At 53.3% G+C, this 27,519-nt stretch overlaps 2 protein-coding genes across 8 annotated transcripts in view; both read right to left on the reverse strand.

The window, feature by feature from the left end:
* The window catches only part of Arhgap27 (Rho GTPase activating protein 27), a 29,726-nt gene extending 19,540 nt beyond the window's left edge, over positions 1-10,186 (reverse strand). The window contains exons 1-4 of one of the 4 annotated variants that reach the window (XM_036196337.1): positions 9,459-10,186; positions 8,937-9,112; positions 8,387-8,517; positions 6,447-7,428 (exon numbers count right to left, since the gene is read on the reverse strand). In XM_036196337.1, the coding sequence (XP_036052230.1) occupies positions 6,447-7,100 (654 nt within the window). In that variant the 5' untranslated portion in view covers positions 7,101-7,428; positions 8,387-8,517; positions 8,937-9,112; positions 9,459-10,186. The other 3 variants (XM_036196335.1, XM_036196338.1, XM_036196336.1) reach the window with 3 other exon arrangements.
* A 279-nt stretch (positions 10,187-10,465) lies between these two features.
* Positions 10,466-27,519, reverse strand: part of Plekhm1 (pleckstrin homology and RUN domain containing M1) — a 46,653-nt gene continuing 29,599 nt past the window's right edge. For 2 of the 4 annotated variants that reach the window (XM_036196333.1, XM_036196332.1), the window contains exons 7-12: positions 23,850-24,770; positions 21,102-21,247; positions 18,116-18,309; positions 14,517-14,580; positions 13,950-14,107; positions 10,466-13,217 (exon numbers count right to left, since the gene is read on the reverse strand). In XM_036196333.1, coding sequence (XP_036052226.1) covers positions 13,106-13,217; positions 13,950-14,107; positions 14,517-14,580; positions 18,116-18,309; positions 21,102-21,247; positions 23,850-24,770 — 1,595 coding nt within the window. In that variant the 3' untranslated portion in view covers positions 10,466-13,105. The remainder of the gene's footprint in view (positions 13,218-13,949; positions 14,108-14,516; positions 14,581-18,115; positions 18,310-21,101; positions 21,248-23,849; positions 24,771-27,519) is intronic. The other 2 variants (XR_004945652.1, XM_036196334.1) reach the window with 2 other exon arrangements.

Below are 27,519 nucleotides of genomic sequence, written 5' to 3' on the forward strand. Positions count from 1 at the left end.
TGGGGAAAATTATTTTTAAAAAAACAACCCTGCATACATATTTCCATTAAAAATTCAAGACTATTAACAGAAGGAAGGGCTGGTCAATGCAATTATAGCTTAAACAAAAATTGAGAACTCTTAAGGAGAGTCAGATCAAGTAAGGAGTTGTTAAAAGGACTTGAAAATATATTGCTGTACTCACCACCAGATTCAAACTTGTGGGCTCAAGTTCAAGCAGAAGAGATTCTGTCTAGTGTCATAGCAGGAGTACAGAGGGGTAGGAGCAGAGAGGGGAAGATAAACCAGTGGACCCACTCAGGAGAGCTAACTCTCATGTGAGAGGAAACAAGGGGGACGGAATGCACACACCAAGAGTGTCCTGTGCTGGTGGGGTCCAGTCTGCTGACCAGCAGGTTCAATAAGCGTCAAGACAGGATGTAGAGCTCTCATTTGCTTAGGGATACAAGGATGGAGGCAGAAGCCATTGATGAAATGGAAAATATGACAGAAAAAAGGGAAGCCAATTACAACCCCCTCAGAGGGGGAAGACACAGGCTAACCGGGAAGTACAGACCAGGGCAATAGAATCCAGACTCAGCAAAATCCAGCAGAGGGAATCAGAGGCTAAACAAAATCTGAGCAGAGTGACTGTCCCTGCTAAGAGCTGGCCTGGGTTTGTTTCTGTTTCTGAGATGAGTTCTTGGTCAGTTGTCCCGCCACCTTCACCTCATGATTCCCCATTTTAGCTCCCCAAATGCTGGCACGACAGGTGTGTGCCATCTCCCCCAGTTCACACTAAGTTTCAGAAGTGGAAATTTTACAAATCCAGGGCAAATGAATACTTTCCTAATAAAACGTCAAATAGCCAAAATTAACTAGGGAACTAGCAAAGAAACAAAAACCAAAAACTGAAATAGACTGATTACTGATAATGATGGGGGATGCTGCTATAGGAAAGTGCCCTGATCTGGAAGGTTCTATGGGAAGAAATTATAGAATCCTTTAGGACTACCTGCGACATCACTTTCTTCCTTTAGGGAGCATTCTGAGATGTTTCCTGCCAACCCCATCACTGGAGAGAGCCAGCTTCCATGGTGCCTTCTGTGGCACCTTGGGGACATGTTTGCCACCCATCTCCCAATGGTACAGCAAGCTACCTGCAACCAGGGCTTTACTTTCATTTCCCTCCTGATGTGCATGCAAAACAGTGCCCGCCATTTCTGACCGACAGAGTCACAGGAGCTGCCTTTCCCCAGTCAGCTACCGAACTGCCTTGCAGCAAACTCCCAACAGGGAAGCCAGGGGAAGCAGATGCAGGAAGAGGACCCCGAAGCTGGCAGAAATAGACTACAATTTCCCTGTTACCCTAACATTTAAAAGGAGGTCAAATAGTTTTACAGGGGAGGGCATAGTAATTCGTACATTCAAACAGGCCGGGGAATGTTCCTGCCTTGGGATGAGGAAGAGGGAGGCTGGGGTCCAAGATTAGACAGAGACCTATCTGTCTCATAGGAGACACCTCCAGCCAGGAACAAAAGATGCAGGATAGGGACCCCCAAGAGCCTGTAGATGAGCTGAGTGGAAGGGCGGCAGATCTGGGGATCCCCTCAACACACAGTCCTTCCTCAATTTAGAAACAGAGCTCCCCCAATTTAACTAAGCATTCTTATGCTCCAGAGCCACAGGCCTAGCTGTCCCAGCTCCCTCAGACACCAACCAATGGCCATTGTCCTCTTGCTCACCAGACTAGCCCCTCTTCTGGCATGGAGCCCGGCGCACATTCCCAACTACCAGCTACTATGACCATGGGCCTTCCCGTACCTCAAGATCTGGCACTGATCACCTGTCTAGCTGCCATTCAGCATCGAGGACTGTGACCTCCCACTCCTGAACAGAGGGTGTGGGGAAAAAAAGTCCAGGGTTCAGATGGGAGGGGGCAGGAATGGGCTGCTCCTGGAATCCAGTTTGAAGGCTAAGGGCTGAAGGGAACCAGAGACCAAGAGTGAGCAAGAATTCAGCCCCCTAGGATCTAGAGGACACAGGATAGCCACCCAGCTTGCAGGGGTGAGGGCAGTAAGGAGGAGCATTCCGAGCAGCCAGGTAGGTAAGGTAAGTAAGGCTGGGAGTGGGGAAGGAGGACCTGGTCTCTCTGTTCTCCCCCCAAGCCAGGGCCTAGGTCCTGGGACTCCTGGGTCAGCAGGGAGGGAAAGACCAGGGCAGGTATAAAGAAACCAGCTGAGGCACCCCGGGCAGTCTTCCAAGCTAGGGATCTGGAGAGCTGTTGGGAGAATGGGGTTGGGGGTGTGTGGGGGGATTTCTCACTGATCTCCTTAATTTGGCCTCCACTCCCTGCTTGTACTGATCACAAGCTTTTCAGAGCACATGGTTGGCTGGGTCTGTCCCTGAGACATTTGTCCCAGGAAGTGTACAGGACAGGGAAGGAAGGATCAGGTGGGGAATCCAGGAGGGAGGCGAGCGAGAAAACTGTCTGGTCCCTTTCTCCCTCACGACTCCCCATACCCAGGAGGGATCACTCACAGTTCCTGATGGCTGAGGTGGGGGAACGAGGGCCCAGGGGGCTCCTTTCAGTTCAGGCTGGGTCCGAGCTCAGGAGCAGTGCCTCCAGGGCTGTTTGCATAAGTTCCCAGCAAGGTCTGTAACCTGTCCTGCCAGTGGCCAATGCCCAGGCAACAGGGGCGGGCCCTAGTCCATCTGCACCCTGGGCCTTCCCATCTCCAAGGCTAGGGCAGGCATTTTGACCACACCCCGAAATCTATTAGCTAGGGAGGCCAGAGGCCACAGGGGGAGGGCAGTACTGGGGACTGAACACTGTGTCTTAAACATTCTAGGCATGAACTGTACACCCCAGCTCTCACTTTACCCTTATTTTGAGAGAGTTCAACTAAGTGCACCAGACTGGCTTTGTGTTCACTCTGTAGGCCAAGGACCCTTGAAAATGGGATTCTACTCTCTCAGCCTCCTGAGTAGCTGGGATTACAGACATGGCCCCAGAGGCCACTTTGTCCCTTGGCTTCCTGTGTGGCACTAACCCTGTTAGCAGCGCTGGCTGTGGCCTCCTGACTAACCCCCTGCTGTAACCCGGATGTCAGCAGTGACAGTTGGGAGGACTGCAGGGCTGTGGAATTATGCTCAGAACAAAGTGGATTTGCTTGTCTTCTGTTCCCACTGTTCTGGCCCAGAGGAACAAGGCTAGCCACCTCTGAAGGCCACCTCCCTGAGGCTAAACTTGGTGGGGTTTGGAGTCAGGAGACCTGGGTCTGATTTGAACACACTTCCTCTACGATCCTGTTTGTTTTGGAGGGCAAAAGCGTGTCCCATACTGCCTTCTGAGTTGCTAGGCACTGAGCTGTGTGTGCAGGCCCCTGAGTGAGAGGACATAGGCCTGTTAGCCGCTGGGGGCTGTGTCTTCCTACACCTTGGGTCCACGGTGTCCAGCTCTGTGATCAGCACACACCAAGTGTAGCATGTTGTACTTGCGTGAGCTTTGAACAGAAAACGCTGAGTGTGGTACAAGCTCCCCTCTTCTCTGGGTATGCCTGCTGAGTGGCCCGCCCTAAGGACGGAGCTGATAGATGACAGGCCCATCTGATGCCCTTTCACCTGCGACACCTCGACACCTCATGGTCCACACCTTTGCTCCTGTTTCTAGTCACTCCCTCCTTCCAGGGATCCCAACTAACCTCCCCCCTCCTGCTCCTCCCCCATCCCTCCTCCCAGCTCTGGCCTCATCCACTGACTCAGATTTTGGGATGACTTGATTTCACCCTCTCACTCTGACCACAGCATATCTCTCTCTTCTCTACCAAACTGTCACCAGCTGCCTACCCTCTCCATCTGCACCCTTCAGCCCCCGCCTTCTGGTGGCCATGTCGGATAATGTCCTATGGCCTCTGTCTAACTTGAACTTCTGCACATTCGCCTTGACTTCTAGGCTTCTTCTGCGTTTCCTCTTTGGTCCCTTTGTTTCCTCCTGAGTTCCTCTTTCCCCCTTTCGTCAGCTATATTCAGGTGCACCCCATGTTTTTCTCTACCCCATGCCTCTTCCAAGGCCTCGGTAAACAGTGCCGCTGTCTGCCCACCAGTGTGAATGGGAAGCTGGGACTGAGCCGCCCAGCCGCTCTTCCCTGGCCCCAGACTCCCTTATCACCATGTATTATAGCCCTGAGCACAGGGGTCCTTCTCAAATGCGTTCCCTTCCAAGAGCTGCAGGATAAAGTCCAAATCCCCACAAAGCCCTGCCTGATGGTGGATACCATAGCCACACAAGCTGTGGGTTAGGGCAGAACCACGAAACCTCCATGCAGGTCTGTCCACACCTCCCCTCTACCCTTGCTCCACAGCACCCTCAGCCCCGCTCTGTACAGCCTGAACAATGTGGGGCGCTCCCTGTTGTCTGCTAGCCGAGTCACATCCCAGACAGGTCATCTCCCAGGGCTGTTTTTGTTCTAGCGCCATCATCCCTAGGTTTGAAGGCTCCCTGGGGGCACTTGGGAGGCATCTAATCAATTCACGCTTAATGAACAAGCTAGAGTAGGCAAATGGACGTGGGGGATCATGGCTGAGGGCTCTGAGGAGGGCTCTGAGGAGGTATGAGTGAGGATGGAGAGTATGAGTGAGTTGGAGTCTGAGTAGGGTGTGTGTGTGTGTGTGTGTGTGTGTGTGTGTGTGTGTGTGTGTGTATCTATGTCCTCTGGAAAACTGCCAGGCTCACCTTTCAGGAAACTCTTTCCCATGCTGTTTGGGACAAGGAAGGGCAGGGGTGGGGTTTCCTTCCCAAGGGAGAACAAACTTGCCACCCCTGCAGTTTGCTGGGGACAGTGTGTCAGGGAGGGCCACAGCAGGGAATGTGCTATTGCTATACTTAGCACATAGGAGCAGACAGGGCCAGGGATGCTGTGTACTCTGTTGGAGTCACAGGGTTAATTAGAGCCCGCAGCAGCCGCTCTGACCAGCATCCAGGTCTTTGGCAGACTTCCTGGTTCCTTCTGTGTCAGTATCAGACCACCTTCAACTGTGTCCCCAAACTACTACTCACAATCAGGAACCTGCTGGGAGCTGGAGGAAGGATGGGGGAAAGGTCAGGGATCCTGGTAGCTGGGGAGATTCCTCAGGAGATTCTGGCATCTGGGAGATTCTCTTTCTCCTTGGTCCCAGAGAGCCTGGACAGCCACTCTTCCACAAACTTGCATAGTCCTGGTTCATGGGTGAAGAGGGATGAGCAATCCCAGGGCCAGAATTCAGCACACTGGGCCATTTCCCACAGCCAGGAACTCATGGAGGCAGTAGACATATTTCCAACATTAGTAGGACACATAATCTGGAAAGACCCGGGGAGTTTCCTAGAGGAAGGGAGCCTGCTAAAGGGCGCCAGAGAACCAACCACAGGCGTCTGGGTTGTCGGATAAGCAGGACGACCATTGATCTGCTGCAGACACTTAGTCGACTGAGTGTTGTTCTCCTCAGTGGCCACAAGGCGGAGGGAAGATCTGCGGAAACCTGAGCTCAGAGACTCAGAGCTGCGGCCAACGCCAAGCCCGCAGGACCCTAGCTGCTCTCCCTGCACCGGCTCGTGCCAAGCGCTTCCACGCCTCACTGCGTTTAAGGTTCACAACAACTTTATTCCTTGGGTATTGTTTACATTCGAGGACACTGAGCTCGTCAGCAGCTGGCAAGTGACCCAGCAGAGTCAAATTCGGGTTTCAGTAGCCTCAAAATTTGAACTCTGCTTCAAGGACAAGCTGCAAGGCCAGGTAGTTGGCCTATGGGGTCGCACCTCCTGGGTGAGGGCACCCGGGACTCAGTGCCGGAGAGAGGAAGTGAGTTGTGGATAATGCCACAGCGAATGGCAGATATCAACCCGTTGGGCGCATCCCTTCCTCCTCCCGCAGGCCATCCCTCCCAAAAGGGTTCTAACGTTTAAGATTACAGGGCCGAGCAAGAATTCTGAAGCTGTGTTTAAAAACGCGCTCTGTTTCCGCTGTTTGAGATCAACACAGTCGGATTCCGAAAGAGAGGAGACCTCACTGCAATTGAACTTGAAAAAAAAAAAAAAAAAGCCCATTAAGAGTTTTTGTTTTGTTTTAAAGGAACCGAAATATTGGAAGCGGTCCCCAAGAGAAGCAGATGCTCGACTTTCACATCCACCAACTAAAATCTCATCTGACCCGAAAGAAGAGTGAGAGTTCACAGCTCCAAACCGCTCTTTACAGAGCAGGTGGCAGTTTAGGAACGTTATTCGGTGCATGGACCTGTCACAGGTTAGTTAATGTCCCAGCAGGGTTTGGGGCAGCACTCTATAACCAAGTTCATTTGCATTTTTGCATGAAAACATGAATATTCACGATGAGTGAGAGGAAGGGACACACAACGACCTCAGTTAAGAAATCATTTGGGCTCTGCGCGACTGTGACCTCCCTCCCGGCCCCTCGCTCGCGGCGCCCTACCTGTTTGGGTCTCTCCTCCCGCGGAGGGCAGCGCACATCCGGAATGGCCTCGTAGACGTTCTCCGAGTCGCTGCGCGCCAGGGGCCGCGGGCAAACCCAGGAGCCCGCCACGCTGGAGGCCTTGAAGTGGCCGGTGCTGCCCAGGAGGCCGGCAGGGGGCGCGGTGCCGCCGCGCGCCAAGTCGTCCAGGGACTGCGCGGGTCGCACCGGCGCTGCGGGCCGCACGTACAGGCAGGCGGGCCCTCCCGGCGCCAGGCTGCTGCGCTGGCCTCCGGCGCGCTGTCGCGCGGGGCCACACAGGGAGCTGGCGCGGCCCCGGGGCTCGGTGGAGGAGCCATTGGCACCCACCGGGGTGCTCACGAAGCGGTAGTCGTAGGCCAGAGGTTCCGGGACTGCGGGGCGCGGCTGCGGCGCGGAGGGCTGCGGGGCCGGGGCCGGGTCGCCGAGTGCGGGCAGCTCGCGCACGTACTGCGCGGGGAGGTAGAAGGGGCGACCCGCAGGCTCGCGCCGCACGTGCCACCAGTGCTCGGTGCTGCGGCGCAGCAGTCGGTAACGCTCGTTGGGCTGGATGGCGATCCGGCGCCCGTCTTTGCCGGTGTACTCGAAGGGGTGCTCCACCAGCACGTACACATCCCCTTCGACGTCCGCCGCCATCGCGGCCACCGCGTTTTCCTGCGGGCAACAAGAAGAGGAGCCGCCGAACTGAGGGCCGCGCAGCCTGGAAGAGCACCGCGCCAGGAGCTTAAAGACAAGGGTTCGAGTCCCTCTCCTGCCCTTGCCCAGTGCATTCGGGCTTCAGTTTTTCCATCTCTGAAGTGGGGACTTGGATAAAATCATCTCTTAGGCTCCTATTCTTAAGTCTCCATTCTGTGCCGTTGATTGTGAGGTATGTGTCTCCTGCGATCCCGCGGTGAGGAAATTGAGGATGATTAGGAACTCGGCTTTACTCTCCGGGAAACCTTGGCTCAAAGACCTGCGGGGACTGCAAGGTAGATAGCACATTTGACTGAAGGTTGGCTGAGCCTCACTTTCCGGGTCGGCGAATTGGGAATTAAGGCCCCAGTCCCGCCGCTCCTCCGCCCCCGTCCCGCCCCACCCTGACGCCTCCAGCCTTCAGGGAATCCGTGGAAAGCCCTCACGTGCCCCCTCCTTTTAGGAGTATGCGCTCCGGGCAGGCGAGGTTAGCTTTGGGGCGCAGGCTCTGGGGCAGCCCCCAAGTTGTTCCTCCTTAGGGGTGTCCCTGCCTTTCTTAGTCCAGGGACTTTGACGTAGGGGCTTGGACAGCTAAGGCTGGAGAACCGGTTCTCTGGGTTTCTCTTTCCTTTCCCAGTGGCTTCGTCGCACACGTGAACTAGGAGTCCGGCCCGCCCAGCCCGGCCAGCCCCGCCCCCTGCACTCCAGCTCCCAAGGCGGCCTCCAGCAGAAGAGGCTGCTTCCTGTGTGCGCACCTGCGTAGGGATCCCCTACACTGCCTGCCTGCCCGCCCGGGAGAGTAGCTCCTAGAGAATGCATTGCGATAGTGTCACCAGGGTCCCCTAAAGTTCTTTGGAGTGATCATTATAACGCCCGGGGCCCAGGTGCCTGTTCAGTCTGGTGCATGGTGTAGTGGGGAGAGGGACGATCCCAACTGTGTGCCTTCAACAAAGTGAGGCCGAAGGCCTACTCCGGAAGTACTGGTCACTCCAAAACCCTACAGTGACCACTCCGTTTATTGCCCTACAAGGGGGTCTGGGGACCAGCAGTGGGGAGTCCACCCTCTTGCTGAGGCTGACTTCTTGTTTTCAAGAATTCCTTGATGGGGGAAGGGGTGTAAACTGAGTCACTCAGTACCCTGAGCTTGGGAGGCGGTATCACCGCAGATTAGAGCTGGGCGAGCAAATTCTGGGATTGTGGACACTCGGGTTACGCCCCCTTCCCCAGGATCCCAACTAAGCACTCACGTTAGCTGGGAGGGTCTCAGGCTGCCCATGGGCTGGATGGGCGGGGCTGGCGGAGGGTTGCAGGTGAGGACTCTACCATCTCTGAGGGCGGGACTTCCAAGGACTGAGACTCAAGGAACCACGCAGAACAGCTGACACAGAGAGGAGAGGCGGAGACCCACACTCAGTAGGGCTGTCCCCAGTCCCCAATAACAGCTTGTCTAGGAAGGTGAGGAGGAGCCATAATGCCTGTGCCAGGGGCCCTTGGGACATGTGAGAGACTGGGTTTTCGGGGGTGGGGGGAGGTATGAAGGAGGACTGCGTGGAAGGGGTGCTGACGGGTAGGTAGCGAGCGGAACTTAAGGGTCAATTGGTCCTGCTTCTCCCTCTCCATCCTGGAGGGATTTGCTCGAGGCCCTGCATTTCGCGGGCGTGATGCTCTGGGAATGCCCGGCGGGAGATGGTTGTCTCGTCTCGGCGTGCACATTCTGAGCGAGGCCATTTGTACCCTGAATCACGAACTGCGAGCCCTTTGCAGCCAGATTGAAAACACTACCCATTCCTGGCGCACCTCCGCCCTCTCAGGGCGCAGCCCGTCCGGGCCTGGAAAAACTAGAGTCCCCTTGCAGGGACGCTCACAGGAGCGCAGTGTCTCTGGTTGTGTGGCAAGGGGACCCGTGCCTCAGATCCTTCCTTTTTCCGGGGAGAGCGAAGAGGAGGGGAGGGATGCGAGAGCGGGGAGGATCCCTGGAAGCAAGAATGCACCCTTAACCGGTAGGTCTCCTACATCTTTTGCCCCGGTCGCCCCTCGCCATGGCGTCGCCAATGCCTAAATCAGCACTGGGAGACTTGGGCTGATTCCCATCTCGCCCCTAGACAGAAGGCAGCCCCACGCCTAACGCTCCTCCCCGGGGATCGGGGATCGGGCCTCCAGGTCCTCCTCCAGGCTCGCGCCGCTCTTGCCCTAGAGCAGCAAGAAGGGCAAGCGGTGCGCAGGGCTCCAGGGTGGGGACGGCCACCTGGGGCACCTTTCCCGCCCTCCCACCATCCTCCCCAACACCACCCCTCCCTCAGTCCAGCTGGACCCGGGCACCTCAGAACTTTCGCCTGCTGGCCTAGCTTCCACTTGTCCCGGCAGACGCGCGTGGGGTCCGCGTCCGGTGCTGTCTGCTCCACGGCCCTGCTCCCGCGGTGCCCTGTTTCCTGTTCAACAATATAACCGGCGGAGAGCGCTCGGCAGAACTTCCTCCCAGGCTGGGGCTGGGCTGTGCTTGCAAGAGACAATCCCCGGTGTCCTGGCTTCCTGTCCCCTCTGGGCCGGGCCAGCGCTCCAGGAGCAGAGACGCCACCCTTCCCCCTCCTTCCCCGGGATCCTGGGCCACACCTGGCTGTCTCCGGGGAGGAGGCAGTGGCAGGGCCTGGATGGAGATCTGCGGGGGAGGCAGTTTCTCTCAACTTCTGACCAGATTACACTCCCACTGACCCTCATCGTCGTAGAGGGGAAGAGTCATTGTCCAGTACTCTGCAGGCAGCTGGAGTATACTTCCAGGGTCCTTGCGTCTTGAGAACCACCTGCCTCTTGGGAAAGCAGCCTTACCAACTCAGCTGTGCCTGTGAACATTTCTGACAGGGGCAAGCCCCAGCACTTTAATTCTTATTCTCTGTGGTCTCCTGGAAAGTGTGGGGTCCAATTAGGACTCCACCCAGGAGCTGCTTAAGGCTCCTGAGCAAAGACACGGACACAGGAATCCTCACACCAGGCCTATGCCCCACCAAGGCTGAAGGTTTGGCTGGACACACCCACCCCCATATTTTCTTGAATTCCCATTCCGTATCTTTGACTTTGTTAGTCTTGTCCACTAATGAGCCCACGTCGTGCTGGGTATCTTAGGATTCACCAGAGAAGGCACATGGTACAAGAGGCTGAATGAGCTCTCTCCTTCCACCTACTAACTGCCCTAGTCACCCGGCCAGCCAGTGAGGACCTGATGCCCAACTCTGCCACAGGCTGGCCTCTAGATATGGAGTTCTGCTTTATTAGGTCTCAGTTCCTCCCCAAATCTCACAGGGAACGTTAAATGAGGTACACTAACACAATGATGGTGAGCACATGGACTTTACTGTTACTTTCATTATAGAAGGCACTTTCTGGGGATGAGAACTTCCTTCCCATCTCCCTCCAGTCAGAGGAGAGGAAGGGGAGATGGCCCCAGAGGCACTGTCCTGGAGGAGGAAAGACCGAGACAAAGATGGGGAGCATCAGCTCAAGTGTCAGGCTCCTCTCCTGGGCCTGCCTCCCCGACCCTCCAAATCCAGTTCCTCTTCTCTCTCTAGGTCCCTTGAGAAGCTGGCTTATAGACGGCCAAGGAGCACCCCGCTCACTGGCTGAAGGTCCTCAAGGTCAGGAAATACAGCCCTGGATGTTGTCTTTTTCTGTCCCATCTTCCTGCAACCTGGTTTCCCTAGGAATTAGTCTGTTTCCTTCTTTTGTTCTTATGGGCAGTGGGGGGCTTCTCCTGGAACCTCTGGGGAAAGGCAGCAGCAGACAGGTCTCTTGAGCCCTTACTCCATGAGTCCAGGAGCCAGGGCTTGCCCTTCTTGCCTGCCCTCTCTGAGCTCCTCTCCACACCCAGATTCCTGAGCTTTCACAGGTTGTGTGTGTGTGTGTGTGTGTGTGTGTGTGTGTGTGTGTGGTGTGATCTGTGTTCAGGCATTTAAGGGGGAAGAGAGCTTCAGCAGTTAGAGCCGAGCGGTGTCAATCTGAAAGGCTCCCCCCTCCACCCAAGGCAACCTAAATTCTGTAACTTACCTCTTTCCTCTGCTGCTTTGGCTGGCAAGTGTGCTCCATGGACCCTGAAATTCCCAGTGCCCAGGATTAAGGGGAGTGGGTCGGATGGCTGGTGTGTCCCCAGCAGCCGCAGGATGGAGATTCAGAAGCCAGACTTTGGTTAGAAAGACCAGCTCTTTACTGCAAAACCAGCCAAATATCACAGAAGCAGTTCCTTCTCTACACTGCCAAGGCCCACTTGTCAGAATATTGCATAAAATGACATCTCTTAAATAGTGTGGGCACCGCTGAGGTTCACGTGAGCTCTTCTGGTGGCGGGGTAAGTGACTCATTTGAGCACATCAGCAGCTTAGGAAAGGGCGAGGACCAGCTCTAACGTGTGCAGTCCAGGCAGTGGAAGGGATCCAGCTGCCTCAGGCAGGTTCTGGAATACTCTCATGTAACAAGCCCAAGGGGACAGACTCCTGCCCATTCAGGATCCAAAGCAAAGAGGCTCTGTCGTTTGGGGGAACTGTTAATGCTGGCGGTGGAGTGCAGATATGGACACACTGTGTGGTTCTGGAAGCTCTGGTTTCCCAACCTCTGGAGAGCGCCGTCTTCCATGATAGGGACTTAAGAACTGCGTGGCGGCCTCTGCTACCTGCCTACTGCCTCCTCTGTTCTATTGCACAATTCTTCAAGCTTCAGGAGGTGACTCAGCTCATTCACCTCAGGGAGGGTGGGGAAACCTCTGCTCTAGACATGACAGGCACATTTCCAGGGAGGCCCTCCATTCCACCTGCAGCCTCTGGCTTTAAGTCGAGTACTCTGAGATAGCCAGAAGGGCTGTGGGGTCCAGGAGAGGTGGGGATAGCACAGTACATACCTATTCCCCTAAATGCCTTAAGGCTATGAACATCACCTCGAGAACAATCCAGGATGCTATAGCAGCCCCAAGAGCCTCTTCGGGGCAGCCCTGCTCCTAGGAAACTCACTAGTGTCCTGCTGGGTGAAACTGAAGCTTTATGATCTCATGGCTTTCTGAGACTAGAGCTGATGAAGTCTCTACAGGGCAGCTTCTGGGCACATCCCTCTATCTCTCTGTAGCCAATACTGAGGCACCTATTCTCCACAGTTGGACCTCGGAGCCTCTCTGGTGTCTAGCCTAGTCTACCCTGGCAGGGATTAGCCCTACCACATTCAGGACTAAGGAGGGCATGGGGATGGGGTGGGCAAGATCATGGTCTTCCTGAACAAGGAAGGCTCAAAGTGCTGACAGTGCTGGTGTTGGTCATCCCCCTGCTCCTGCTGTGCTGTGCTCCCAGGCCAGAAAGGAGCCAGGGGCTCTGCCAGAGGACGGGATACTTTCCAGGTGAGAGCACGAAGAGGGGAGGGAAGTCGGTCACTGGAACTGACCAGCCCTGCAACAGTGGGCCATTGGCACATAACACTTGCACTCTCGGTAGTAAGTACCAGAAAGGGCAAAGGAAAGGCACAGAGGCCTGTCCACCCAGTCCAGAGGCCTGTCTCTGGGCTGAGGCTGCTATTGCCCATCTGCTTGGGTTGCATTTCTTAGGTGACTTGGGTAGGGTCAAGAATAAAAAAATATTTCTTGTTTAAATATGAAGGGGGGGGGACCCACCTTAAAAAACTAGACCTTTTAAACAGGAATGTGAGTTGGAAGTGCTCACCAAGCCTCATTTCCACAGTGTATGGACAACCCTAATGGAGGTGCCATGGCAGCTAGGTAAGCCAGGCCTGGTGACAGACCCTGTGCAGAGGCACCTAGTGGGTCCCCACCTCCTGGAGCAGAAGGGTACTGAGGGGCCATGGGGCATCACTGGGACTTCCTGGGCCTTCTCTGGAGGTGAGAGCTCTGGGCACACCTGAGAGTCTTCCTTCCAGGGAGACAGAGAAGCCTAGGTTGACAACAAAGCCAGGTGGGATGGCCTTGGGAGGTCCGGACAGCAGGGTTAGCTGACCATGTTCTGTTCCTGGTATCTGCGCCGGCGGGCACAGCGGGGACAGCCCTTCCTCACCACAGCCTGGCAGCTCTGATGGAAGACAGTTCTGCATTCAGCACACCTGAGAAGAGAGCATCAGATGCTGATACTGCAGTCATCTAGATGTGCCTGGGCCCAGAGAAGCTGTGTTTTGTCTGCAGCCCACACTCACCTGTGCTGCCCTCCAGTTCTCTTGGAAAGCACTCAGACACCGGACCCATAAGTGACCCCATGACCACTGATACTCTGTGACCTACTTCACTCTTTGCAAGTGCTGCTTGAGGGTTATGTGACTTCCTGGCTATCTTTGAAGCAGTTTAAACAGCCCAGGCCCATTCAGAGTTGACACTGGCTGCTTTATCCACTGAAGGTGAGTGGATGATCCCCTAGCTCAGCCTTCCACTCCTACCTGGGGTAAGGGAAGACTGGGGAATATACCCCCGTTCAGGGGCCTCTAATGATGTGCAGTAATGAATGGCAAGAATCACCACTGCAGCTGGGGCTATGGTAGGCCACAGCTACCAGGTGCCCACTTGGCTAAGCCTCATGCTAGTGCTCAAGGGCCAGGGATATACTGTCAATCCCTTGACCCTGAGCTCAAAGACATCCCACTTCATGGGGCAGCAGCCATCTATTCTCTAAGGTAATAGAGGGGGGTGGCTGTGAGCCCAGGTAGCTCTGGGCAGTCATAGTTTCCTGGCACTGGCAGAGCAGAGTGGATGTTCGGCACGTCCCTGTCTAAGAGGATGAAGGTTACCAGGGATGCCGGGTCAGACTGTGGTTGTAGGGGTAGCTGGCCGTGTAGTCCTCGTACCTGACTGTGGTGTCAAACTCAAAGGGAAAGATGATGTCGTGGTGGTGGCAGATCTGGCAGATGAAGCCTCGCTGGGTGCACAGGTCACAGTGGTAGACATGCTGGGAGGCGAACTCAATCAGGGCTCTGAGGAATCCTTCATACACCCCCTCTGCAATCTGCAGGAGCAAGTGGAGGCCAGTCTTAGGTGGTTCCACTGCCATAGCACCTGCCTCAGAACTTCCCGTTTCCACACGGGCAAGGAGAACTCCCTGCATCAGGGTGTTCGATGCAGGCATCAGCCTGCACCTGAGGCCACAGGGGTATGGGACCTAGAGATGGATCCCAGGTTACTCTGTCAACCTTGGAGGAAAGGCCTCCACTCACCCTTGGTTAGTCCAGGAGGAGGCCCAATGACTGCTCAGGAGGAGAGGACAAAGGGAGGCCCTTCTGAGGGTGACTGTTGAAGATTGCTGCCTGGCCTGAGTTAACTACAGGTGCCATTCTGCTGTTTCTCTGAGATTGCCTCAGGATCAAGAACCTTCTAGTGAGTCCAGGATTTAGGGGTGGGGAGCACGGCATGCTCACCTGCTGGAGGTCAGCAACACTGAATTTGTGAGGAGACTCCAAGAGATAATTCCTGTGGCTTAGCCTGCAAAGACAATACAAGCACTTCCTCAGAAGGGCGAGCTTCCAAGGTTAGGCCTTCACTTCCTTGTTTTCTTTCCCTTAGTCTTGCCTACAGCCAGCAACACAGGTCTGGGTTACCAGGCAGGCCAAGAGCACAAATCGGTCTGCCTGACTCCCACCTGTACGCATTAGTTAGTCCCCGGTACCTGGGGTAAGTTAAGTGACCTCTGAACCTCAGGCATCCTCTGGGAGACATGGGATTGTTTGGAGGATTAACTAGTTTACTGAACATATCTGGTACACTGTAAGCACGCGACTACCAAGCGATGAGGATGATGTATGCTGACACTCGGTACCCGGAACTGGGCTAAGCACCTAGTCTTTGTAGTAATCCTGGGAAGCCGGTCTGATTTTAACTCCCATTTTGAGAAGACAGGAAACCCAGGTTGAATGACTTGCCTGAGGTCACAGAGTTAAGAATCAGAGCCTGAGCTTGAACACAGGAGTCTGCCTGTATCTACCCCTTCCTTGAGTCTATGCCACCACTGAAACAGTTTTGAGGATCCCCTCGCCCCAGGTCATCACGTTCAAGTATCTTGTTTCCCTGTCTCTGAGAGGAACTGATTCATACTCCAGGCAAAGCCGATCCTCCTTCAGGCTGAGGTGCAAAAGATGAAGGCAGGGCAGCAGGTTCCTAACAGTGGTGGGGACCCCAGGTCACATCCCGAGGGAGGGAACATCTGCTGAAAAGCCTCTGGCCTCGAACCCGACTGACCATGTGTGTGGATACTGGAGTGGAAGGTATGCCAAGCTGGGGAAGCGCAGGGTCCTATCTGGATACTCCAGACATCTAGGACAGGACAGTGCCAGGCCCCTGGGAGATTGGCCACGCCCTAGCCAATGGCCTCAGTTCTGATCCACAGGGAGTCCAATCTGGGGCTAGGATGGTGAATCCTACACAGCCGAGCAGGCTACACTGAACCCTTGGGCTGAGGACTCCAATCTGCCCCCAGTGAGCCTCCAGCTCTGTGTGAACAGGAAGCTGTCATTTACAGCCAGGAAAACACAGAGGGGTACAAAGACTGGCCCTGAGCTGGCAGGAAGGGTGGGGCTGAGCTGATGGTGATTTATCCTGTCGTCTTCCCTTTGTCCAGTCCTAGGAGCCAGTAGGCCCAGGCCTTCCTTGGGAGTCACTGTACCCTTTGTCCGTCATTCCCAGTGTAGCCTTGCAACTGATTTTCCTGTAAGGTTTGGTCAAGGGCAGATACAGAGATGGACACAGCTGGTCCTGGGCCTCAGTTTCCCTCCCTAGGCCAGGTGATGGGGAGACTCACATGGGTGGCCAGGGATTTTGCCTGTTTCATGTAGGTCCCACTCTTCCTCCGGCCACTAACTTCCTGGGAGCTTCCTAGGCTCCTGGCCCTTCTAGCTCCCGCTCAGGCTGGCTTGGGTACCCTTCCTCAGGGCACATATAGTGCTGACCCAGCCATCTGCCTACCTGTCTATGGCTGGTTACGGCCCAGACACTGAGCCTCTCATGTAGTCCTACCCACAACTCAGGAAGGCCATGTAAGCAAGACCAATGTCCATCTTACGGATTGGTAAACAGGCTCAGAGCACCAAAGATACTTCCTGGAGCTACACAGTGGCTCCTAAATACTTCCTTGCTCTTTGCTTGCTCTAAAAGGGAACTTTCAGGGGGAAAGAATGCTTGCTGCACAGAAATGCGGACCTGAGTTAGGACTCCCCAGCACCTATGCAAAATTCTGGGGTGTGGCTGCAACCCCAGTGTTGTTGGGGGCAAAGAGAGGAGGACCACTGAGACTCATTGGCCAGCCAGTCTAACCAAAAAATGGCAAGCTCCAGGTTCAGTGAAGGACTGTCCCCAGTGAACAAGACAAAGAGCCACTGAGCAGGACAGTCCTTTGGCCTCTGAACTCACGTACACATATACCATATGTACACACATACAAATACATTTTTAAAATAAGACAGGACTTTCACAAGTGTGGCCTGCCCTCTAACAGCAGGGCTGAGCCAGGTGGGGACAGGGAGTCAAGAAGATGGAGACAGAGACAGGCTGCCTGAGCACCCGGCAGAGGCTGTTGGGAACAAGTCAGCAGGTAAGGTGAGTGCGCTGTGCCGCAGTCACCCATCCACCCAGCCCTTCAGAGAGGGCAGTGAGACTCTTCTCCTACCCAGAGATTTTGCCCCTGGGCAGGTGCACACATTCTTTGGAGCCCTAGTCCCTGAAATCCCTGAAAGCAGAAAATGGGTCAACTTCATGGGAAAAGGGAGACCCAGGTACTGGGCTGATATTAGGTGGCAGAGCCCCCAAAAGGCTGTCTGTTCTTCTAGGCCCTGTGGAAGGAGGTAAAGCTCTGGGGAGGCTCACTAGCTGTTCTGGCCAGAAAAGGGCCAGTGTTCCCCTCTACCCTACCCAATAGTCAGGAGATTATCACTGGACACACCTATCCCCAAGGCACAGTGCAGGTAGGCCTCTGGGAGAACTGAAGTATGCGTGGGCCTGAGGAGACATGCTCAGATAGTGCTCTCTGGCCGGCCCCTAGGGAAGCAAGGCTAGGGAAGGTCAACCTTTGGTCTCCAGACATCCAGCAAAGCAGACACACAGTCCATACTGGGCAGTGCACCTCGCTCTTCTCCAAGGCCTGTCCTCCTGAGGCCCAAAGAGAGTACAGCCCCTCAAAAGCCACATCTTCGGCCATGAGTTGGGGCCTGAGGTTTATAAGGCAGTCACAGAGAGACCTCAGAAGACTATCCTGAAGTCCTAGGGCACCTCCCACTCCTTGAGCACTAGAAGATCTAGCTCTGAGTAACAAGGGGCTTCTAGGGGGGGGTCTCCTGGGAGTGCTGCCAACTATGCATGCTGTGGATGATCCAGAGGAAAGCTGCCAAAGACAACAGCAAGCAGCCAGGGATGAGCCGGGCTAGCATCCTTCTCCATTCTGCCCTTTACTGCTCTGCCCACTTCCTGTCCTCCTTCAGCCAAAGCTCTCCCTGAGCTTTCCATGCATGGTGCTGTCCTCATGGCCCATGTGTGTCTCTCCTCAGCCAACCCTCTTCTTCTCCTCCTTCCCTCTGTAACTTCTATTTGCTTTTTAGGTCTATTTCAGAAGTCACTCCCTCCAGGAAGTCTTTCTGATGTATCTTCCTGACCTTCAGGTCAGATGTGTCTCCTCTGTACATCTGGAGCATCCTTCCTCTCTCCCTCCCTTTGGCCCTGGTTGGAGGTGCTGCTGGCTCACCTGCTTCCCGCCAGAGCAGTGGCTTCCTGAAGGGAGGCCCCGGGTCTGCTTTACTCAGCATAGTATTCACCTATTTCTCCAGGCACTTGGAACAGTTGTTCTCAATAAACATTTGTTAAACAAATGAATGAATGAACGTATGAACAAAACCACATACCACTCTCAAAGGATACAGTGATTTAGTCCAGTGGGAAGTTGCCAGCTCAGCTCTGGCATCTCCCAGGGACACTCTGCCCAGGCTTTGGCGGGTGTGTGTGCACACAGGTGCATGTGCACACGAAGAATGCTCACCTTTTGCTCAACTCCTTCAGGGCACCACTTCTGCACAGGCCCAGGTAGTCCCCCAGGAGCTTCAGCTGTTCCCGGCTCCTGCCAATGAGGTGCATGCGCTCCACGTGCTCATACAAAGAGGCGTTCACCAGCTGCAGGTTGATAAGGGGCTGGGCCCGGATCTGTGCCAGGAACTTCAGGGCCTGCCGGCAGACCTGGAAAAATCCAGGGGAGACCTTGCCTGCTTAGCCAAGGCTTCTGGCTGGATGCTGTGGTACCTAGTTCAAACATGCCTGTAGCCTGTCCCCACTGAATGGTACTTTCTTCAAGTTACAGACCAGGAAAGAAGGTCAGAGAATTGAGGCCACTTAACCAAGGTCACACGGCTCAGAAAACAGTCTAGTCAATATCTGAAACCAGTCTGATCTGACCATGCTGAGACAAGGGAGAGGTCCCCTCCCCACAGGCCTCACAGACTCTCCACACTTTCCTGTCCTCCCAGCCCCCCTTTCCTGCCTACAGGAAACATGCTGTCCTCTGGGCCCTAACTCAGGAACCAGGTGACTCCGCCGCCATCAAGCTCCAGCTACAGGAAGCTACAGAGCATACAGAGTTCCATGACATTCCTAAGTGCCTCAGCTCTTGCCAGTACTTCAGGATAGCCTCACTGGGTCTCAACTGCCTGTGCTCCACACTTGGAGATGAGTGACCCTTTATATTCTCATCTTCAGACCCATCCCTGGGGAGGGAGAGGTAGCAGTGCCTGCTTCACAGATGGTAAAGCAGCCTGGAGAAGCTAAGGTGGCTCATCCAACTTGCCGGTGGATGGCAGAGGCCAGCAGGCATGGTCTCTCAACGTGGGGCTGCCATAAACTGTTTTCTGTGGCCAAGAGCTAAGGTTTGCTAGAGGAAAATCAAAGCACACTTCATGACATTTTTTTGAATTTAGACTAAAAGACATAAGCTTTGGCACAGGGTCTGACATGCTGCATGCGTATCCTCAGTAGATGAAAGCTGCTGCCACTACAGTGCAGGAGCCTACCCTGGTCCCACTGGCCCCTGAGGGGCAGGGAATGCATAATGGGATCTTCAGGAGAGCTCCCACATACTTGGGGCTGGAGGGACCCCTGATCAGTAGCTATCATCTCCCCCCAAAATAGATAACTGTACTTCCCATGTGCCAGAGCTCCGCCTGAGGTAACAGCCCCTAGTCTAGGCAAAGCCCAATGGCAAACCCTGGTGACTGGGGTCAAATTGCTACCTTCCAGACTGAGCCCAGCTCTTCCCACAACTCAGTCTCTGGCTCTAGGCAAGGTTCAGCTGAAACAACATCCAGCAATATGTGCTAAACACTGCCCAGCCTGCACACGGGGCTTCATGCTCCCCATAGGCTTTTTGTATCCCATGGGCATGGAAGAGACAGGCCACAACAGAACCCTGGTTCTGGGCTGATGTTCCGCTAGATGCCAGCTGGATCTCAGCACAAGTGGGTCAGCCAGCGCAGCAGCAGCAGCAAACAATGAAGTCCCCAGTCCTTGGGCCAACTACTCTCTGTTTTGAATTGTCCTGTCTTCCCCAAGCCAGTGATTGCTGATGGAGAGCTGGCTGCTTCCTGGTGCCAGAAGCATCTGGAATAGGACTTCAATGTCCCAGTGAGGGAAAAGATGAGGTGTAGAGACTCCGGCAGTGAATGGGGTGCTCCACAGAAGTACCAGGCTGAGTGCTGGTTGACTGCTGAAGGGCTCCTGTGCATCTTTGAATTTTGAGGTTTACGTTCCTCTTTGTAGTTGAATAGTCAATACTGAGGGAAGGGTGGAGACAAGGTAAACAACAGAAGGCCAAAACAAAGCCAGTGTTGGGGTTTCCCCTCACCACAGGGGCGAAACTGACTCAGCGTCACCATCCCTGTATGGTGGGACACATCCAAAACCAAGACTGTGCAGCCCACAGGCTCTGACAGAAGCAAATAGCTCCTTCCTTGTGTTTCTAGGTCCATGGCCTTGGGAGAAAGCCAAGTCTGTTCTCCCGGAGAAAGACCCTGGATAAGTGTAATAGGTTGTGAGGAAAGAAAGGCACTGTTGACAGGCACTATGAGACTCTCACAAGCAAGCAATCTCCTCCAGAAGTATACATGATAAAGGTACCTAAGGGCCATCCAAGAGAGCTCAGTAGGTAAAGGGGTCTGTGGCCAAGCCTGATGAGCCAGTTCAATTCCTAGGACACACGTGGTGGAAAGAGAGAACAGACTAGTATTTGCACACACACACATAGTAATAAAAAAAAAAGTACCCAAGATATAATATTAAATAAACAAAATGTGGTAAAGCAAGGTGAGTCCAGATACTTATGTAAACAAATACACAGAAAAGGAGATCTCTCAAAATACTCTAAAAATCAGGATGGCCATTTTACGGCTGAAAACACTGGTGCTCAGAGGTTAAAAACTCTGAATAGTGGTTATCCTCAGCAATAACAGCTAATTTTGACTTGTCTTTTTGGGCTTCTCTAAGTTGTAGGTGTGAAGCTATAACCATCCTGCATGACCTACAAAAATGCTTTCTCTTCTCCGCAGTGACGTGCAGTGTGGCCTGGCCCCAGGGGAGCAGCATAAGCAGAGCTGGCTAAGGGGTGCAGCCTGCTGGCTAGCCCCTTAAGCTACTACCCACCCATCTGCATGTCAGTCCATCCATCCACCAGTGTAGGAAATCTACTCTTCTAACTTTCCCACTGACCAACTTTACTAGCAGTGTTTTAAACAACTCTGTTGCTAGCTTAGCTTCAGGGAACTGTCCTGAGGTGGCCACTGGGGACCAAGGCAGAGTTTTACAAAGCCCTGTTCATGGGCTGCAGACCGACACCAAGCTTTTAGTCCCGCATCTCAGGGCCTGAACCCGTGATTCTGGCTTTCCTATAACCACAGTCCTCCAAACAGGCAGCCTAGGGGAGAATGTTTCTCAGTCACAGAGCAGCTCTGTGTGACCAATGACAGCCTGGCCTGGGGACTTACCGGGCGCTTGGTGAGGTCCCAGTTGTGGATGATCCTAGCTGGAATCACTGAGGCATCGTCTTGGTGGCAGAAGTCACAGTAATACAGGCCAGAGAAGGCACAGAGCTTGGGTCGTACAAAGGAGAAGCCAATCTGACGTGAGCAGCCTAAGGGGAATGGACGGTGGGTGAGTGAGTAGTGGGCTCAGAGGCAGCTTCATGTAACATGGAATCTGCTATAGTGGGAAAGGCCTGCTAGTATAAAGATAAGAACAATCACAAAGCGCTGGCCAGATGGTTCAGTGGGAAAAGGCACTTGCCACCAAGCCTGATGACGACAAGACAAGGAACCCACATGGTAGAAGAAGAGAACGGAGTCCTTTGACTTCCTCTTTCTCCTAATAAATATACAATTTTTCTAAAAGCACTCATATTTCTACCACTTAAAATCAATTTTTTTTTTTTTTTGAGACAGGGTCTTACTATTTATGCAGAACAGGCTGGTCTTGAACTCAGAGAGACTTGCCTGCTCTCTGCCTCCCAAGTGCTGGGATTAAAGGCCTGCACCATGTGCACCATCACACCTGGCCGAACTGCTGATTATGACAGCATGCTATTAAAAATGATTGCTGGGTCTGGGAGGGAGGCTGAGGGAGGAGGACTCTGAGTTTGAGGTCAGCTTAGGGTTACACCATAAGAACCTGTCTCAAAACAAACTCACAGGAAGGCATCTGTCAGGTCATGCCAAGACAAGTGATAGGTGGCACTGACTTTGGGCTTGGTTGGCCACAAAGCCAGCATTCTCTGTAGCCACCTCTGTTCACGGGCTCCACTGCCTGCTCTCCAAGGCCAACCTGTACTCCTACCTCTCCACAGGGGCTCAGAAACAAGATCAACAAGGGAGAAGACTGACCAGCAGTGATGGATCTGTGGAGCGAGGTCCGGCCACAGAAGCAGCTGGGGAAGCCAGTAGGAACAGCATGACCCAGACATAACATGGAGTCCATTTGAGCCTCCAGTAGCATATCTCAGGACAGTGGGCAACGACAGCCTTAGCCACTTGGTCAGTAATCTCTCCATACCCCTTCACCTACCTTTCCTGAGATTCTGTTTCACTGTATAACTTAGCTAACGCCAGCTATTTTGTGAGGTCATGACAAAGTGTAAATAATGCAAGTGCCCTGTAAACTGTGAGTTCTAACACAAATACCACTGGCTGGCATCTTCCTGGCCACAGACAGTGCAGCAGTACAGAAAGCTCCCTAGGTTTACAGGTCTCAGATGGGAGGCTGGCAGGTGACAGTCACAGGGAAGAGTTCTCCTCCTAGTACTCACACCCAGACAGGAGCCTCCCCCGTAAGAGTGAGTGCTGGGGCAGGCAGAGGTTTGCAGGTGTTTTCTGCAGGAAGCTCTGCTCAGCCCCTTCACCCACCCTCCAGGGGCTTGCCACAGGCCACTTCCTTCCAGGCACTTGAAGCTGGCTTTCCTCTATGGTCCCATGGGCCCCACCCCAACAGGACAGCTCAGTTTTCTGCTCCATTCTTCTGCAACAGGGCAGCTGACATCTCCCCTGGACAGCAAGTCCAGGGGGTGGGTGGGAAGAGGTACCAATGGAAGGCAGACAGTGGAACATCTTGAAACTGGGGCCCTCTGGTGTCATGCCCATGAGCACAGGTTCTGGAACACAATCATCAAAGTCCAGTTCTGCCTCTTGCATATACTAAGAGCCTGAGACAAGATACTAGCTTTGGGCTCCAGTTTCCTCACCAATACTATAAGCAGAGAAAACAGTAGCCCTTAATTCTACAAGGATATACTGAGGAAAAAAAAAAAAAAAAAGAATGAGATAATCCAATCCAAACAAAGCATCTGGCTTTGTGCCCTGCACAGGATCAGATCCCTCCCATGATACTGACACAGCAGAATCCTTCACATAGAACAGTATGTATATGAGAAAAGGACAGAAAAGCCAACTAGGTATGATGACAGATGCCTGTAATCTCACTACTCAGGAGGCTGAGGCAGCAAGAATTCAAGACCAGCTTGGGCTACACAGTGAGACTGAATCTCAAAAAGAAAGACAGAAATTCATGTGTGTGTGTAGCACATGTCTATAATCCCAGCACTTAGGAAGGCAGGAGGACAAAGAGTTCAAGGTTCTCTTCAGTTATATAATAAGTTCAAGGCCAGCCTAGGCTATCTATATAAGACATGAGGGAAGGATGAGTGCCCAAACTGTGGAGCAATATACTGCCCAACACAGTGGTTCAAAGCCAGAGGTCATCTTTATAGTTAAGTAAATGGAAAACTCGGTTCTTAGTCACACTTTAAGCATGCAGTGACCACATGTAACCTGTAACTATGATTGGAAAGCACAGACCCAGACGCTTTCATCATTACAGAAGCCCTACTGGACAGCACTGAGTAGCATGTCTTACAAAAGAATGCAAGCGTACATGCTTTGGAAGAATCCTATACCCCTTGCAACAAAAGTATATTTAGTGTAGCAATAATATAAAGCAGGAAGGACAGAAGGGCTCAGGAAGCAGAACTGCCACCCCACAGGTCCACCCATCATTAGGAGGCGTCAAGTGACATAGCAGGGGACTGTCCACAGAGGGCGCTGTGGAGAGAAGCAGAGGCTGAGGGCAGGCGCTACCTGCTGTATCATATATGGGAAGGATGAAGGCCCTGGTGAGAAGCCCAAACTGAGGACCCCACAGGAAGAAGAGCATAGCCAGCTGGGGTTGGTGGGAGAGTCAGTCAGCACCTGCGCAGAAGCAGCCCTGGGAGTCAAGGCCCTTCTCAGTGGGGATGGCCACGAGGTACTGTAGCAGGAAGCCATTCTCCCTGGTGGCAAACTTCAGCACCTCCTGACAATTTTCATCCAGACTTCCCCCGAGTGTCACAGCCTCCTCAGCTGACTCCAAGTAAGATGCCAGCACCTTTCGGACCAGGTCTCTCCACAGGGCGGCCTCCTCAGTGTTCTTGGCCTGCAGTTTCAGGACGGCTTTGGCCGTGATGATTTTGAAGAAGGCTGGGCCCCCAAGGCTGGTGTCTGGCAAGATGTCTCGGATGGTCTCCACTCCATGACTGTCACTTAGCATCTTCTCATTGTTTCTCACACGGAAACATTTTAGAGACTCTAAGGACAGGGAGAAAATGTAGGGGACCCAGGTCCGGTCTGTATACAGGTACAAAAGGGACTCTTTGATAGCATCTGGCTCTGGAACCTGGGCAGATGTCCAGTCCAGCTGCAAGCCCTGGCCACCTGCAGGCTCTGGGAGCAGGGCTGAGTGAGGGGGGAGGCTGGCTGGTGGAGCCTCCAGGCCATCCTCAGGCTGGTCTGGGTACTGGATAGTCACCCACTCATCCTCTTGCTGAGGACGCACCTTCTGTAGAGCCTCCCGCACACGGTCAAGCCAGTCCTCAGCCTCATCCTGGGAGGAGGCACGCAGTGCCAGCTTCTTGCCAGAGAAGACCAACTCAAATCGTCCATCACTGTGGGCTGGCCCCACAGCCTCACATCGTAGCAAGGAGCAGCTCTCCACACAGGTGCGCTCCTCATCACTCAGGTAGAGGCGGAGTTCCAGCGGGGACAGCTCACAGAATAACTCCTTCCAGATGCCCATGGCCCCTCGCCGGGCTACTGTGCCCAGCTTCATGAGGCCCCGGAATGGGTTAGACAGGCCTAGTGGAAGAAAAGAAGCACTTTAGACTATGGGCCTGTCCCTTTAAGCCACAACTGGTGTCCAATGTCCTTCCATGGGAGAGTGACTGTCATTAGAAACTGGCCCCAAGCACTTTCAAACAGGACCCTGAAAGCCAGATGGAGTGTTTTTGCGAATCTCCACCGGTCATCCCCACAGCTGATGACCTCCCCTCCAACATTTCACTGAAAAGACGTAAGTGCTCAGACTCCCATGGGCCTCCTCGCTGCACAGCCTCTCAGCCTCTGTACCCACACTTGCTAAGTGCCTCTGTGGAGGCCAGTCCCTCCCCGACCCACTCAAGGACATCTCTCCAGCAGTTCTCCTCCTCTCCAATATTGCGAGTTCTCCTTTCTCTACTGGATCATTCCTTCAGCACCCATGCTGCTGTCTTCCGTCCATGCTTCAAAACTCCTTTTCTCTTGACTCACCTTTAACTACCACCCTGCTTCTCAGTCTCCTTCCCCAAACCCACGAGGAGCACCCAAGCATTTCTCTGGCTTCCCTGCTCCTATTCCTTCTTGAACCTGGTCCCATTAGGTTCTCATCTCCTCATGCCATTACAACTGAGCCTTCGAGGGTCACCAAAGCCTACCTTGTCAATTCAGAAAGGCCTCTCTAAAGCCCTCATTTCCAGCCTTCATCTCCTTGACCCCTAAGTCTGAAGCACTTGGGGCTCAGTACTTTCGCCTCAGCTCCATGGCCACCCTAGCTATTCTCACCTGCTTTCAGAGGTTTATGTGAACACATGCACACAAATAAATAATAACAAAATAGTATATGTTAATATTAGCCAGGTCATGAGATGCTCAGAACCAATGCCCAAGCACGTCCTGTGGCCCATGGGCCTCAGTCCCACACACCTCAGGCCTTCACACTACCATTCCCCGCTCTCATCTACCCTGGTTACCATGGTCCCCTGGACATGTCAAGTCTGAACAGAAGGGCACTATTAACCACCTTCTCCTGAATGAAATGCAGATCACTTCTTGTGCTCTCTTTCACCCTGAATGTCACCTCATCTGTGAGGAAGCCTCGGTCAAACTCTAACAAGACTTCTCCCCCTCTGAGCACCATGGATGGTTCCCCATCGTCACCATTTGACCACACAACGTTTACTGGTCAATTTTCCTATATTCTGATGGGGGAAGATTAGGAAGTTTCAGGAAGATAGGACACTGTTCTTAGTACCGGGGGCAGTGCTGGGCACATCACAGGTGGTACCTGGCACATTCAGAACTATCTACTGCATCAGTGTGTGGTTTGGCAGGTGAGTGAGTACCTGTGCACTTCATACTGCTCATTGTTCCTGACTCCCCGGGAACCACCCCACAAGCAGGAGTCTAAAAGACACATGATTCTCTCTTCTAGTCCAGACTAGAGTGACAGGGACTTAACAGTCTTAATCATGAAGCACTGATTCTCTGTGGTTAGAGATTACAGTCAACCATGAGAGACAAGCCCAAGAGAACCAACACAGAGACCAGGGCTTTGGCAAGTCCTCTGCTGACTGCTTACCATCAGAAAATGAGAGAGAGAGAGAGAGAGAGAGAGAGAGAGAGAGAGAGAGAGAGAGAGAGAGAGAGAGAGAGACACCAACCTCAATCGAAATCTGTGGGTATGGTGACTCATGCTTTTAATCTCAGTATTCAAGAAACTAAGGCCAGAGGATTGTGACGAATTTGAGGCCAATTTAGGTTGAGCAGTTGAGTTTCAGGCCAATCTGTGCTACAGTGTGAGATCTTGTCTCAAAAATAAAACAAACAAAAACAACAAAACAAAACAAACAAACAAACAAACAAAAACAAAAAAGGCAGCTGGGTGTGGCAGCAAAGGCCTATAATCCCAACACTCAGGAGACAAAGGCAGGTGAGTTTGAAGCCAGCCTGGTCTACACAGTGAGTCCCAGGGCAGCCAGAGCTATATAGTGAGACCCAATTTTGGGCTAACAAACAAAAACCAAACCAAAACACTCTGAGGGTTACTGAGAAATTAGTTGAGGATTATTTAATGCTCCCTGGAATTTACAGGGTGTGGAGGTGAAGCCACACTACAAACAGCATGTGGAGAGCTGACATTCACAGCAGGTCTGATAAAGCCTGATAGGCTGTTCCTTAAACCATCCAAGACAGAGGAGCCATTCGAACAGCGGGCCTTCAAGGACAGGTTCTCCTCTGAGTTATGGAAGGAATCATGGGCTCTCTGCAATCCTAAATGTCATGGTTTCGTCTTCCACAGAACTGGAGACTGAACCCAGGGCTTCACACTGTGTTTGACCAATGAGCTATATCCACAGTATCTCGTTTTACTTTTTCGAAATAAGTTTATGCTAAGTTCCCCAAGCTGGCCTTGAACTCACTCTGTGTCCTATGAATTGAGATCCTCCTGCCTCTACCTACTGAGCAGCTGAGATTATAGGTCTATGGTACCCAGCTGGGCTTTGCCGTCCTAAATTTCATCGACAATATTTCCATTTCAATACAGGATATAAGCTAGGGGTGGTGGCACACACCTGTAATCCTAGGACTTCAGGGGCTAATGCACAAAGGGCTGTGCGTCTGAGGCCATTCTCAGCCATAGTTTTATGAAAGCCAGGGCTACATAGAAAGAGCCTGTCTCGAAAGACCAAAAAGGCATTTTTAATTCTGTGATCATGTCTTTGTTGGTTCTTGTTTTTCTGAGGCACAGGTGGCCTGGCTGGCTGGTCCTGCTGAGCCTCCTGAGTGCGGC

The sequence above is a fragment of the Onychomys torridus genome, chromosome 8 (assembly GCF_903995425.1).
Source record: "Onychomys torridus chromosome 8, mOncTor1.1, whole genome shotgun sequence".
Classification (NCBI taxonomy): Eukaryota; Metazoa; Chordata; class Mammalia; order Rodentia; family Cricetidae; genus Onychomys; species Onychomys torridus.